At 35.0% G+C, this 11,772-nt stretch overlaps 1 protein-coding gene across 6 annotated transcripts in view; it reads right to left on the bottom strand.

Moving 5' to 3' along the window:
• Positions 1-2,455: 2,455 nt before the first annotated feature.
• Positions 2,456-11,772, bottom strand: part of GALNT3 (polypeptide N-acetylgalactosaminyltransferase 3) — a 48,565-nt gene continuing 39,248 nt past the window's right edge. For 5 of the 6 annotated variants that reach the window (XM_082395304.1, XM_082395302.1, XM_082395301.1 and 2 more), the window contains 2 exons: positions 8,800-8,952; positions 2,502-7,927 (listed from right to left, as the gene is read on the bottom strand). In XM_082395304.1, coding sequence (XP_082251430.1) covers positions 7,805-7,927; positions 8,800-8,952 — 276 coding nt within the window. In that variant the 3' untranslated portion in view covers positions 2,502-7,804. Of the gene's footprint in view, positions 7,928-8,799; positions 8,953-11,772 lie in introns of all 6 variants that reach the window. The other variant, XM_082395305.1, reaches the window with a different exon arrangement.

Below are 11,772 nucleotides of genomic sequence, written 5' to 3'. Positions count from 1 at the left end.
AAGATTGGCAAATTAAATATTTTGATGTATAAAAAGGACATTGTAATGGAGGTTTTAGCCAGAGCACCTAGACAAGAAAGAAACAAAACACATAAAGATTGGAAAGAAAAAAGTAAAACTATTTCTATTCAGTTATGGCACAATCTTATGTACATAAAACCTTAAGTATTTCACTAACAAACTATTGGAACTAATAAACAAGTTCAGCAACTTTGCAGCCTACAAGATAAATGCAAATGCAAATACAGGACATAAAATCAAAGACAAAGAATCTAGAATAGCCAAAACTATCTTGAAAAAAGGAATAATAAAGTTGGGCAACTTGTTCTACAGGATTTCAAAACCTATTATAGAACTGTAGTAATCAAGATAGTGTAGTACTGCCATAAGGAAAGACATGTAGATCTAGACAAAATAGACTAGAGAGCCCAAAAATAGACACACAGAGTGCACTGATTTCTCAACAAGGGCACCAATGCAATTCTTTGGGGAAAGAAAGTTCACAAATGATATTAGAACAACTAGATATCCTTATGAAAATTAAATAAATAAATCTCAAACTCCTACATCACTCCATATATAAAAAGTATTTCAAGATGAATTATTCACCTAAAATAAAAGCTAAGACAATAAAGTGTCTAGAAGAAATAGAAATATATCTTCACACCCTTGGAGCAGGTAAAGATTTCTTAGAACACACAAAGCAAGAAACAGAAAAGAAAATGTGAAAAATTACACTTCAATAAAAAGAAGTTCTGTACATTAAAACACATCATTAAGAAAATAAACAATCAAGCTTCCGACTGGGGGAAAATATTTACAATACGTATGTCTAACTAAGGACTTGTATTCATAATATATGAAGATCTTCTACAAATCAATAATAACAAAATCTACTCAATAAACATGCACAAAAAACTTAAACACTTTACAAAAAAGATATATGTCTGTCCAAAATGAACATGAAAAGGTGTTCAAAATCATTCCTCATCAGAGAAATAAAAATTAAAACCACCATGAGATACATGTCCACACTCACTAGAATGCCTAAAATCAAAAAGGCTGAAAATACAACATACATACAACATACATCAAATCTATGATCCATTCCTAGGTATCTATCTAAAAGAAGTAAAACCATGCATTCACAGAAAGACTTGTACGTGAATGTTCATAGCACTCTTGTTCAAATTAGCCAAAAACTAAAAACAACTGAAATGTCCATCAATGGAAGATGGATAAACAAAGCATGGTGCATCCATACGTGGACTATTACTTGGCAGTTAAAAGGCAAATCTACAGATACATAAAACTTCATGGATGAATCTCAAAAACATTATGATGAACAACAAAAGCTCTGTGCATTTTATTGTGTATAAATTATGTCTCAACAAAAACTTAACTTTATACCGCGATGAAGAGCGGTCCCCGCACCGCGATGAAGAGTGGCCCCCACTTGCCGCAACTAGAGAAAGCCCTCGCACGAACCGAAGACCCAACACAGCCAAAAATAAATAATAAATAAATAAATAAAGTAGCTATTAAAAAAAAACCAAAAACTTTATAAGACAAACTAAAAATTGCTTCTGGTAGAAAACAAATTATCTAACTCTACACAGCACAGGAATGAAAAAAATATAATATCTTTGACCTGAGAGGCAAAAAAAGAGGACAGTGAGAAAGTGCTCACAATATGATTAAGTGGAAGCATTTTCATACATATAATATGCATAATCATTTAAATATGTGTGCTTTAAACTTTAAAGGAAAAGACAGCAAGGAAAGAAATCATGTTATAGTTTACAAATCCTAGGATTTGTTCTAAAGTCATCTGTCATTTTTTTCTTTTTAGCTCCCTGGCATCTGAACTCCCTTCCTATGCCTGTGAAATTGCTGCCTTCTGCTGCAGAAGCCCCAAAGCCAGATAACCAACTTTCATAAGCTCCATTCCCTTGCGGGGAGGGCACATGAACAGCCTGGATACTGGCAGTGGGAATTCACACTAGCAGCCATGGCAGTAACTTCGGGAATCCAGTCACAACTGTAGCAGGCGGGTCATCTAGTAGCCAGTGTCAGCAGTGGCCAGTGCCAATGCCAGGTGACTAAGAGGGGCAAACCGTTCCTCTGGTGTTCGGTAGTAGTGGAAACGGCATCCTCACCAGCGTCCTTCTGCAGCACGATTTTAGCTTCAAAGCTACACGCTTTGCTTTGTCCTGCCCATTTTTCTAGCGTTAACTCCAGTGTTCCAAATGATTCTGTGAACCTACTCAGTACCCTTTCAACAAATTCCTTTTCCACAGAAGTCATCCAGAGTTAAGAACTCTGATGGAAAAATAAAATAATAAAAGCACTCTAATACAGAATACGAAATAATGCTTCTTCCAGTTAACAAAATTTTACAAATAAGTAGAAGTTATTTGGTCTTTTTTTTTAAAAATTATTTAATTATTTATTTATTTATTTTTGGCTGTGTTGGGTCTTTGTTTCTGTGTGAGGGCTTTCTCCAGTTGTGGCAAGTGGGGCCACTCTTCACCGCGGTGCGCGGGCCTCTCACTATCGCGGCCTCTCTTGTTGCGGAGCACAGGCTCCAGACGCGCAGGCTCAGTAGTTGTGGCTCACGGGCTTAGTTGCTCCGTGGCATGTGGGATCTTCCCAGACCAGGGCTCGAACCCGTGCCCCCTGCATTGGCAGGCAGATTCTTAACCACTGCGCCGCCAGGGAAGCCTCTATTTGGTTTTTTGTTTTTTTTTTTTTTTAAGTCATTGAAAGTAACTTTTTTTTAAACACCTTGGATTCCTCTCATACTTTCAAAGAAAAGTGTTTTTCACAATTAACGTTGTTTTAAAAGGGGAGACATTTTCAAAATATCCACCGGAAAATAAATAGACGTCTCCATAATTTACACAATGGATAGCTGAGGTTCCAAAGGAATACCTTAAAATTAAGAAACTGTTAAGTAGAAAAAAACACTCTTATAGCTAACATATCTGTGACTGATGTGCTCAAGGGATAGGTTTGGGGACATGCCTATCAGCCTTTGTGTCATCCTCAAAGCTTGGGAACATGCTAAACATCTTACCTTTCCTTATCAATTGTGAATTGATCAACCATCAATTTTGCTGAGTTTATTTTATATCTACGCAAAATTTCCACATACATAAACTCTTTAGGTAATGAGTTTCATAAATTTACTGTTTGCTATGTGAATTAGTACTGTTATTTTTTGGTTCCATTATTCTTGTACTATAGGAGTTTGTACATAAATCTATGTTCTCTGTAAAACATCTTTTGAAGAAATAATGTATAGACTCAGATAATTTTTCCTATCAAGATTTTTTTTTAAATTTGTATCTATCTTCATCAGTCCAAGCAAAATCCTTTCTTTGTTGTGGTTCTTTTTATTTTTGCCCATTGTTCCTCCGCATCGTCCACTCCTAGGCTCATAGCCCTTCCTCATTGGCACCCACTCTGTGTTTAAAATACAGAGTGGTTTTATGTAGAAGATGTACACGTTACCTAAATTGTAATGTGACATGAATTTCATTGTTTCTTACCTTGCCCTCATGAAGCTGACACTTAGTGGAGATAGAAGACAAGTTCACATATAAAATAAGACAATAATTTCAGGCAACTGTAAATGTAATAAAGGAAATAAACAGGGTGATGCAGTAGTGATCGAGTTACTTTATGAAGGTAATCCCTTCTGAGAATATGTTATTTGATCTGAGACCTGAAGCATGTAAAAGATACCGTTGTGAAGAGCATCCAGACAAAGAAAGCACAGGCTCTGAAACAAGAACAAGCTTGACATGAGACAAATGGAAGAGGCAACTGCTGTGTCTGGAGCACAACGAGCCAGAGAAACCTGGTCATAGATGAGGCAGGAAAGAGGCACAGACTGGGTCAGAATGACACAAAAAAAATCAGGGAAATTAGTTAAGAGATCATCTTACTCCATGTGAGATATGATGGTTTGGAGAAGGGCAGTAGGACTGGAGATAGAAGCATGTGGTGCCAGAGAAGCCCGGAGACAAAAGGGTTTCAAAGATTTTAAAAAACGAGGTTGTAGTCAATCATTTCAAATGTTACGGTGCTTAGTTGTATCAGGACAGGAAAAGGGATATTGCATTTGGCAACTTGGAAGTTGTCAGTGAAGAGGTAGATTGGAGGTCATTGAAGAATGAATGGAAGTTTTTCATTATTAGATTTGACCCTCATTCTCTTCTGGTAACATCCAAACTCCTATGAAAATGACAGTAAAGATATAGAGAAAATTCATAAATTCATAGGAAGAAAGAGAAGAGTTTCAGTGACAAAATTTCGGAGTTTGGAAAGCAAACCAATTAGTAGTGAGTGTCAACAGAATGAAGGAAGGTTAATTCAAAGCTAGCAGTGGAGAAAACAGAGCAGTAATCCATTTTACACTGCAAGTCCATTGAAATAATAAAGAACTGGTGGTACTAGGTGCCTCTGGAAGTGAGGGAGAAAATAGAGTCGAAAGAGGAGGACTAGCTAAAAGTCTATCTGCCAGACATTTAGACCCCTAGTTCCTCTCCTGTACTCAAAGCAGAAGCTGAGAGATTCACTCACTGGAGAGGGTAATCTAGAACAGGTAACACAAAGCACAGTTGAGGACAGGAGTCTTATATTGAAAACATACCCCCAGTCTTCTTCTCCTAACGACATTTGGGTCTATACCCTCCAGGAAGGTGATTGGAAGATTCTTCTCAGGGGATCTAACCAGCCATTTTGTTTCTCAGTACAAGAGTCCCAATAACGTCATCTACTACGAAAGACCACAATCAACAAGCCCTCCCCATACTACAAAGTTTTCCAATAAGTATTCAGTGATTCTCTGTTAAAGATAAACAGACAATAAAGAATCACCAGACATTTAAGGCAAGTATCCATTGTGAAATGCAGAAAGTAAAACAATATGGGAAAAATGTAGCTCAGAGGAAACAGTCAATACAGTAGATGAAAACACAAAAATTTTCAAATTCCATTAATATTCTTAGCAAAATAAAAGAAAAATTGCATTCATGAAATAACAGGATGGTATACAAGAAGCATTAAATAAATAAGAATATGAACTGGTTTACAAGAATTATGCAACAAGTTTCCTGCATAACCACACTAAAAATGTATCATCTGAAGATATTTCGTTTTGCTTTCTTTAAGGTCAATTGTGAAGCAATTTGATTTTTGCTTTCTCTTTTCTAATTCTTATCTACACATAACTTAGGAGCGTTTTTAAAAATAATTTGACTGTTTTCTAGCTTCTTCAAAGCACCCAACCTTATTTTCTCAGAAATAGTAGCTCCTATCTTTTTGAACTTATATTTTGATGGTTCACATAGTATTTAATTAAGTTGTCTATCAACAGTAAGGCCAATTCTCTGTCAATACAGGGACTTAAAAGTTCATTACCAACAGCTGTAGTAATAAGCAATTTTAGTTTACTGCTTATTTTCTGCTGTGGTTAATTGTGTGGTCACGTCACGGCTTTACACCCATAAGGTTTACCTGAGTAGGTTTGGTCCTCTGGAATGAAGGCAACATACCAGGTCTTCTGCAGCCACTAGACCATTTCCCAGGTAGCTTCAAATTGAACAAGAGTTCCACAGTTTCACACTTGAGTGCATTCAAATCTCTCAGGTAGATGGCAACCAGATTCCATAAATAACTTCCTGCTAGCACTGTTTCAAAATTCAGATTTTAAAAGATACTACCTTCTACGTGAAGGGCAAATTCTTAATGAAATGAATTATATGACACTTGAGCAACAGCCTGAGGCTCCCAAATCAGGTAAAAAGGATTCTCCCTGTGAATGCATATAATGAAGACATAATAAAATCAACCTAATCTCTATATATTTTGGTTGGATCTTAACATGACGATACATGACTAATACACAGAGGGAGCTCAGATTTGTTTTTTGGTTGTTTTTTTTAATATGCTTGACTTAAGCTCATAATTTATAAAATACCTTTGGGGATTTGTTTTGTTTTGTGAGATACAATGAACTCTAAGAGCAATATTTGCTCCTGGATGTTCACTCTAGAGTTAATGAATTGAGAAACAGAAATTATACATGTATGTGGGCTCTAGTGTATATTTCAGAATACATATTAGTATTAGAAAAAGTAATAAAGAAATACCTTTACTTACTAAAGAAATATTCAATATGAATAGTGAACTGTCATTTGCATCATAAAATATAACATCATAATGTCACTCACTGTGCTATTTCAAAATTATTTGTCTTTCTGCTCCATAAGACCTAAGCTCGAAGGCAATATTAGTCTTACTATGCCTACCATAACTTCTGGCACAAAGTTAGACACACAATAAATATCAGTTGAATTAAAATAAAAGTTGGCACTGTAATAAATTAAAGAGTGCAGAGTTTTTTTTAATGTAAGTTCAAAGTACAAACAATGAGAAGATGGAGCCAATAATTTAAAAATATTTTCTTATGTACAACTGAAGACAGGTTTAAAACATAAAGCCAATCATACATTACTTCTTCAATAAGAATAGATCTATATATAAAATGACCAAAAATTGTTAAATCTTCTCAGTAAGCATCACATTTTAAAAAAATTACTCTATCATATGCTTAAGGAAAGTTATCAGAAATTGGTACAAAATTTTCTAAATATCTAACACAAAATCTTCTCCATTCCCCACTTTTTATGCCATTACTATTAAATGTTTTTTCCCTTCAGAAATATCTGATGACTCTGCAGTTGGTGCTTAGAAATTCAGGATACAAAATTCATGCTTCCCCTAGCTATTATTCATTATATATTTTATCCAAAAAATAAAAAAAACTTAAATAGTTACAATAGTGATAAGAATTTGTTTTATTGTGTTTTCCATAGATAGTAATAAGGTTTTTTGGTGAAAAAATTCATTACAAAGACAATCTGTAATTGAATCAGTGACAAAAAAATTTTTGCTTTAAATAAGTCAAGTATTCCGCATTTGAAATTCAATTTCATAAACATTCAAGATTAGTGAATTTTGATAGGAAAAAAGACTAACAGAAAGGAAAAAGACACCTTTTTAACAGATAGCGACTTAGAGGTTTTTCAAAAATTTCTTTGGGAAAACACACAGTATAGTTATTTTTTTAAGTCTTTTGCTTCAAGTCAAGTGAACTTTAGACTAAGAAATATTTTAAAATTTGCCAAGAAATTGAAGTGTTAAAAATAGTCTTCTCCTTATTCACTTAATTTCATGTTTAAGGAAATATTTGACAGATAAGTTAACAAAATGCAAAAGAAGTTTACCTGCATTTTTATATAATAAATTCTAGCTCTATAAAAAATTTCCTGGTTTTACACAAAGGCCAATTTTTGACCTTCATTGATCCATTTCTATGTAGTTAAAAAAATACAGTATCAAATCTTTCTCCCTCCCCCCAAAAAAACTAGAAGAAAAATTTTAAATTGTGAGTGTGTGAATGTAGCTATGCATATTCTCAAGCGTCCCAAGCACACAAACATCACTTTACTTGGAAAATTATTTTCATCATACTGTAAACATCTTTTCCTCTGCATCTGGACATTTCAAAATAGTCTTTGGTATTACTAGCTATTGTGCTTTGAAATGGAAACTTAAGGGACTTCTGTAGCGGTGCTACATAGACATTTTAAGATATAAATAAGAAAAATGCACTTGGAATAAGTTACAATTAGCTGCTTTTGCATAATTTTCAAAAACTACAGTGTATGCCTAGTCACAGTTTTATGAGAAAGAATATCTCCTTTTTCAACTCCTTAATTTTAAGGAACACTTAATCATTTTGGCTAAAAATCCATTTTTGGAGTGGATCTGATGGATTGCATGGCACTAAGCTTGGATGCTCTCCACTTGCTGAAAGGCACATTTTAAAGAATGGATTATATAGAAGTTGGTCCTAGAATAAAAAGAAATACAACAGACATTAAGTTTCAAAACTCAAAGTTAACGGAGAAATATAAAAACACTTTATGGTCTCATGGAAGCCAAAGTGAGACTTACATAACAAATATACACCATTGTTAACTTTTAATCTTTCTAATATCTACTATGTCTGATAAAATCTTGTTGGCTTTTGGTGTAGGCAACATCATTTATGCCACCACTGTTCAATTCACAGAAGGTGTTATATAAATGAGGAGAGGTATGCAGAAAAAGGTCTCAATCAAGTTTTCAAATAAAAAATATTTCATTGATATAATTATAAGTGACAAACTCTAAAAAATCCTGTCATAAAAGTCATCTTATAGTGTTATAGAATTACACAAAACAATATTCAGCTAAGAACTGCTAGTTTCCAGCTAAGCTTTAAAACATAGGTTTAAAAACAGAAAAAAAACCTTTCACATATTCTCTCAATTCTAGATTCATGAAAAAGTACTAAAATAGGGAAGGAAAGAATTAATCACTTTAGGTAAGAAAAAATAATTATTTTTCTCTTCTCTGCCAGGAAAACAAAAGTATGACTGTCACAAGAAGCATCATAAGAAATTCTAAAACATATACGAACAAATATTATTAATAATCCACAGACATGTTGAACTGCATAAATAATGCTCTAAGATATTTTACAACTATTTTGCTCCTAAGAGTATTTAATTCATAGATATCTTCTTTCTTACCACATGGGTAGACATACATAATGACAAAGTTAACAAAGACAGAAATTCTGACAGATAATATTAATATAGTATGTTTCATGTATTTTCCCAGATAAGCAATTAGAGCTAATCAAAAGGATTACATAAAGGGGTGAATTAATTAAGGTACCTTCTGGATCTCCCATATCTGTTCTCCAGTGACAAGTGTCTTGTGACCTTTGTAAGCACATGCCTTCAGCTGAACAACACCTTGAGCAGCATGAAGACATAATTCCTTCTGGATGTTATGCCGAATTTCATGTTGAACAGAGTATTCAAAGTACTGTGAAAGGAAGAATGCTGTTACTGACGAGAGCACTCTATAGCCTCAGTTGCAAAATTGTCAGCCAAAAAAACCAAAAATCAGCAACTCACTGAATAATGGAGTCATGTGTACTTCACCAAAATAATACAATGAAGTAAGTATCAGAATCGTAACCTGAGTTTTTGGGACAGAAGATATTATAGCCTTTCTCCAGCCTATCACCAACAGATAGTTACTTAATTACGAAGGTATTGTCTTCCTTCCCATGTCAGAAATTGTAAGCTATCAGGTAGGATGGAGGCTAGAATAGGTTTGCCACAGAAAAGAGCCTGGAAACGTTTAGCAAGCCCATTAACTACCTCTTTCTCACCACAAGTGTTGCTTCTCTCTTATTCATCTCAATTAATGGCATTTTCATTTAACCTAGAAACATTTAAACAGGGTACTCTTGGGAATTCCTGGTGGTCCAGTGGTTAGGACTCGGTGCTTTCACTGCCATGGCCCAGGTTCAGTCCCTGGTTGGGGAATTAAGATCCTGCAAACCGCACGAAGGTGGGGGGCGGGGGGCACACGATGACACTTTTCCTGCCTCAGTTTCCTTGCCTGTAAAATGGGTAATTTAATAGCTCCTACCTCATAGCGTTATGAAGATAAATGGTTTAATACATGTAAAGCATTTAGACCAATAACTGGTACATGGTAAGCATTCAATACATTTTTAGCTATTGTTACTATTATTGATGCTTCTCTCTCTCCACATGTCCAATTAAGTAGCCCCTTAGACTTACTGAATTTTCCTCTCAGATGTTACCATCCCACCCATCCTTACTTCCACATCCTCACTTCTTTTGTTCAGGCACTCAAAATCTCTACTGCAATACCTCCAGGTACCTCCAATTTCTGCTCCTATAATTCAGTCCACTCTGCTGCCAGTTAGTCTTTTGTAACATTGATTTGATCACTTACATTCCCTGCTTAATGATTCACAATCACTACTGTTGCTAAGATAAAGTCCACACTTCTTAACTGGCACGTGAAATCTTCCACTTTCAGTCTAACATCAACCATTGTCCCAATTATACACTATGCTCCTTTCACACAATTCTACCAATGCAGAACATATGTATCCATAACTCCACTTTGCTTTACTCCCTAGAATATCTTTCTGGATCCTTTTCTGCCTAGCTAACTCCTTTTGATCCTTCAAAAGCCAATTCAAATATTACCTTCTTTCTTTAGTTTTCCCTGAATTTGTCCTATGCACAAAATTACACTCTTCTCAGGCTTCCCATAGTCCATCAGAGATAACTTTCATAGCACTCTATTGGAATTGTGTGTGTAGCTAGCTGACTTCACCATAGACCAAAGTCAGGCAGTGTATCTAGTAATAACATCCATTATACATCAAATACTTCATAATGTTGACATTCCAAAGAAAAAATGAGTGAACATAATTGATTTTCAATAGTGAAATAATTAGTCTTAGCACTAATATTTATTGAGCCCTTATTATGTGCTAGGCGGGGACTGTTCTAAACCCTTTATGTATATTAGAGTAGGCACTCCACAAACATTAGCTGAATTAATCTTGAGTTCCCCTGGTCTTAGCCTCATACTTAATTTATCTCACTCCACAAATATAATATGTTTATAACTGATAGCTCTTCAGATGGAGACATTGAAAAAAAATGGGTTTAGATCACGAAAACAGCACTCTGGCTGTACTTCTTTAAGAAAGATAAACCTTAGGATTTCAAAGATGAAAAGAAAGGCTGACCAGAACTTTACATTACTCATATTATTTTTTAAAAACCATTAAGAGGGAAGTTATAAGGAATGGAGAATAGTTGAAGATACTTAGACAACCAAAGAGTATGTTATTGTCTAACTGAGAACACTGGAGAGAATTTTAACTTAGAACCAGGACAACTACACTGGAAGAGAAAGGGGAAGAGGCAAAGCATTGTGTTACAAAGCCATAATGAATTAAACTGCACTGCACCAGTATATTAGTCAATTTAGTCACATTATCAAAATACTTATTTTCATTTGGCATAGTCCAATACTGTTACAATGGAGTTTTATGCTATTAAAAAAATATCATTATCTGGTCAAAACAGTAGAAGGGAACATGAGGAAATGATCGAGTTAGATGATATCTCAAAAACATCTAGCACTCAAGGAACTACAATTCCCAAACTAGTTTAAATGCAATGCTTGATTGAAAATAACATTTAAAGGAAATAAATCAAAATAAAATCAATGGCTATGTCAGGGTGATAGAAGCCAGAGTTATCTTCTTAAAATATAAACTAGAAAATATAATTCTTTAGCTCAAAATCCTCAGGTGGCTTCTGTCACACTTGGAATTAAATTCAAGTTCCTTAACGAGGCCAGCAAAGCCTTATATGACCTGGCCCCTAATTCATGTCTCTGATCTCATTTTCCACCCCTCTCTTCCTGGACCACTCTGCTCCAGCCACACTGGCTTTATGCTTGCTCCTTTTACCTGCCGCTGGGCCTCTGGCCTTGCGTCCTCTGCCAAGATGCTCTCCTCCTGGAACATGGTTCCTCTCCCAACTCCTCAGGCCTCTACTCTAAGGTCACCTTCTCAAAAACGTCTTCCTGAACCTCCGAAAATAACTACCCCCCCGGAACACACATTATCCCCCTACTCTGCTTTATTTTTCTTTATACCTAAAATTACATATTTATTTTTTCCTTTCCTTCTAGAATACAAGCTCCACAAGATAGAGACTTTGTCTTTTTCCCTACTATAAGAGTGTGAGTTACATTATAGGCGCCAAACAAATACTTGTTGAAGGAATATGTGAATTA

The sequence above is a fragment of the Balaenoptera borealis genome, assembly GCF_965194805.1.
Source record: "Balaenoptera borealis genome assembly, chromosome: 6".
Taxonomy (NCBI): domain Eukaryota; kingdom Metazoa; phylum Chordata; class Mammalia; order Artiodactyla; family Balaenopteridae; genus Balaenoptera; species Balaenoptera borealis.
This window is presented reverse-complemented; position numbering and strand designations above follow the sequence as displayed.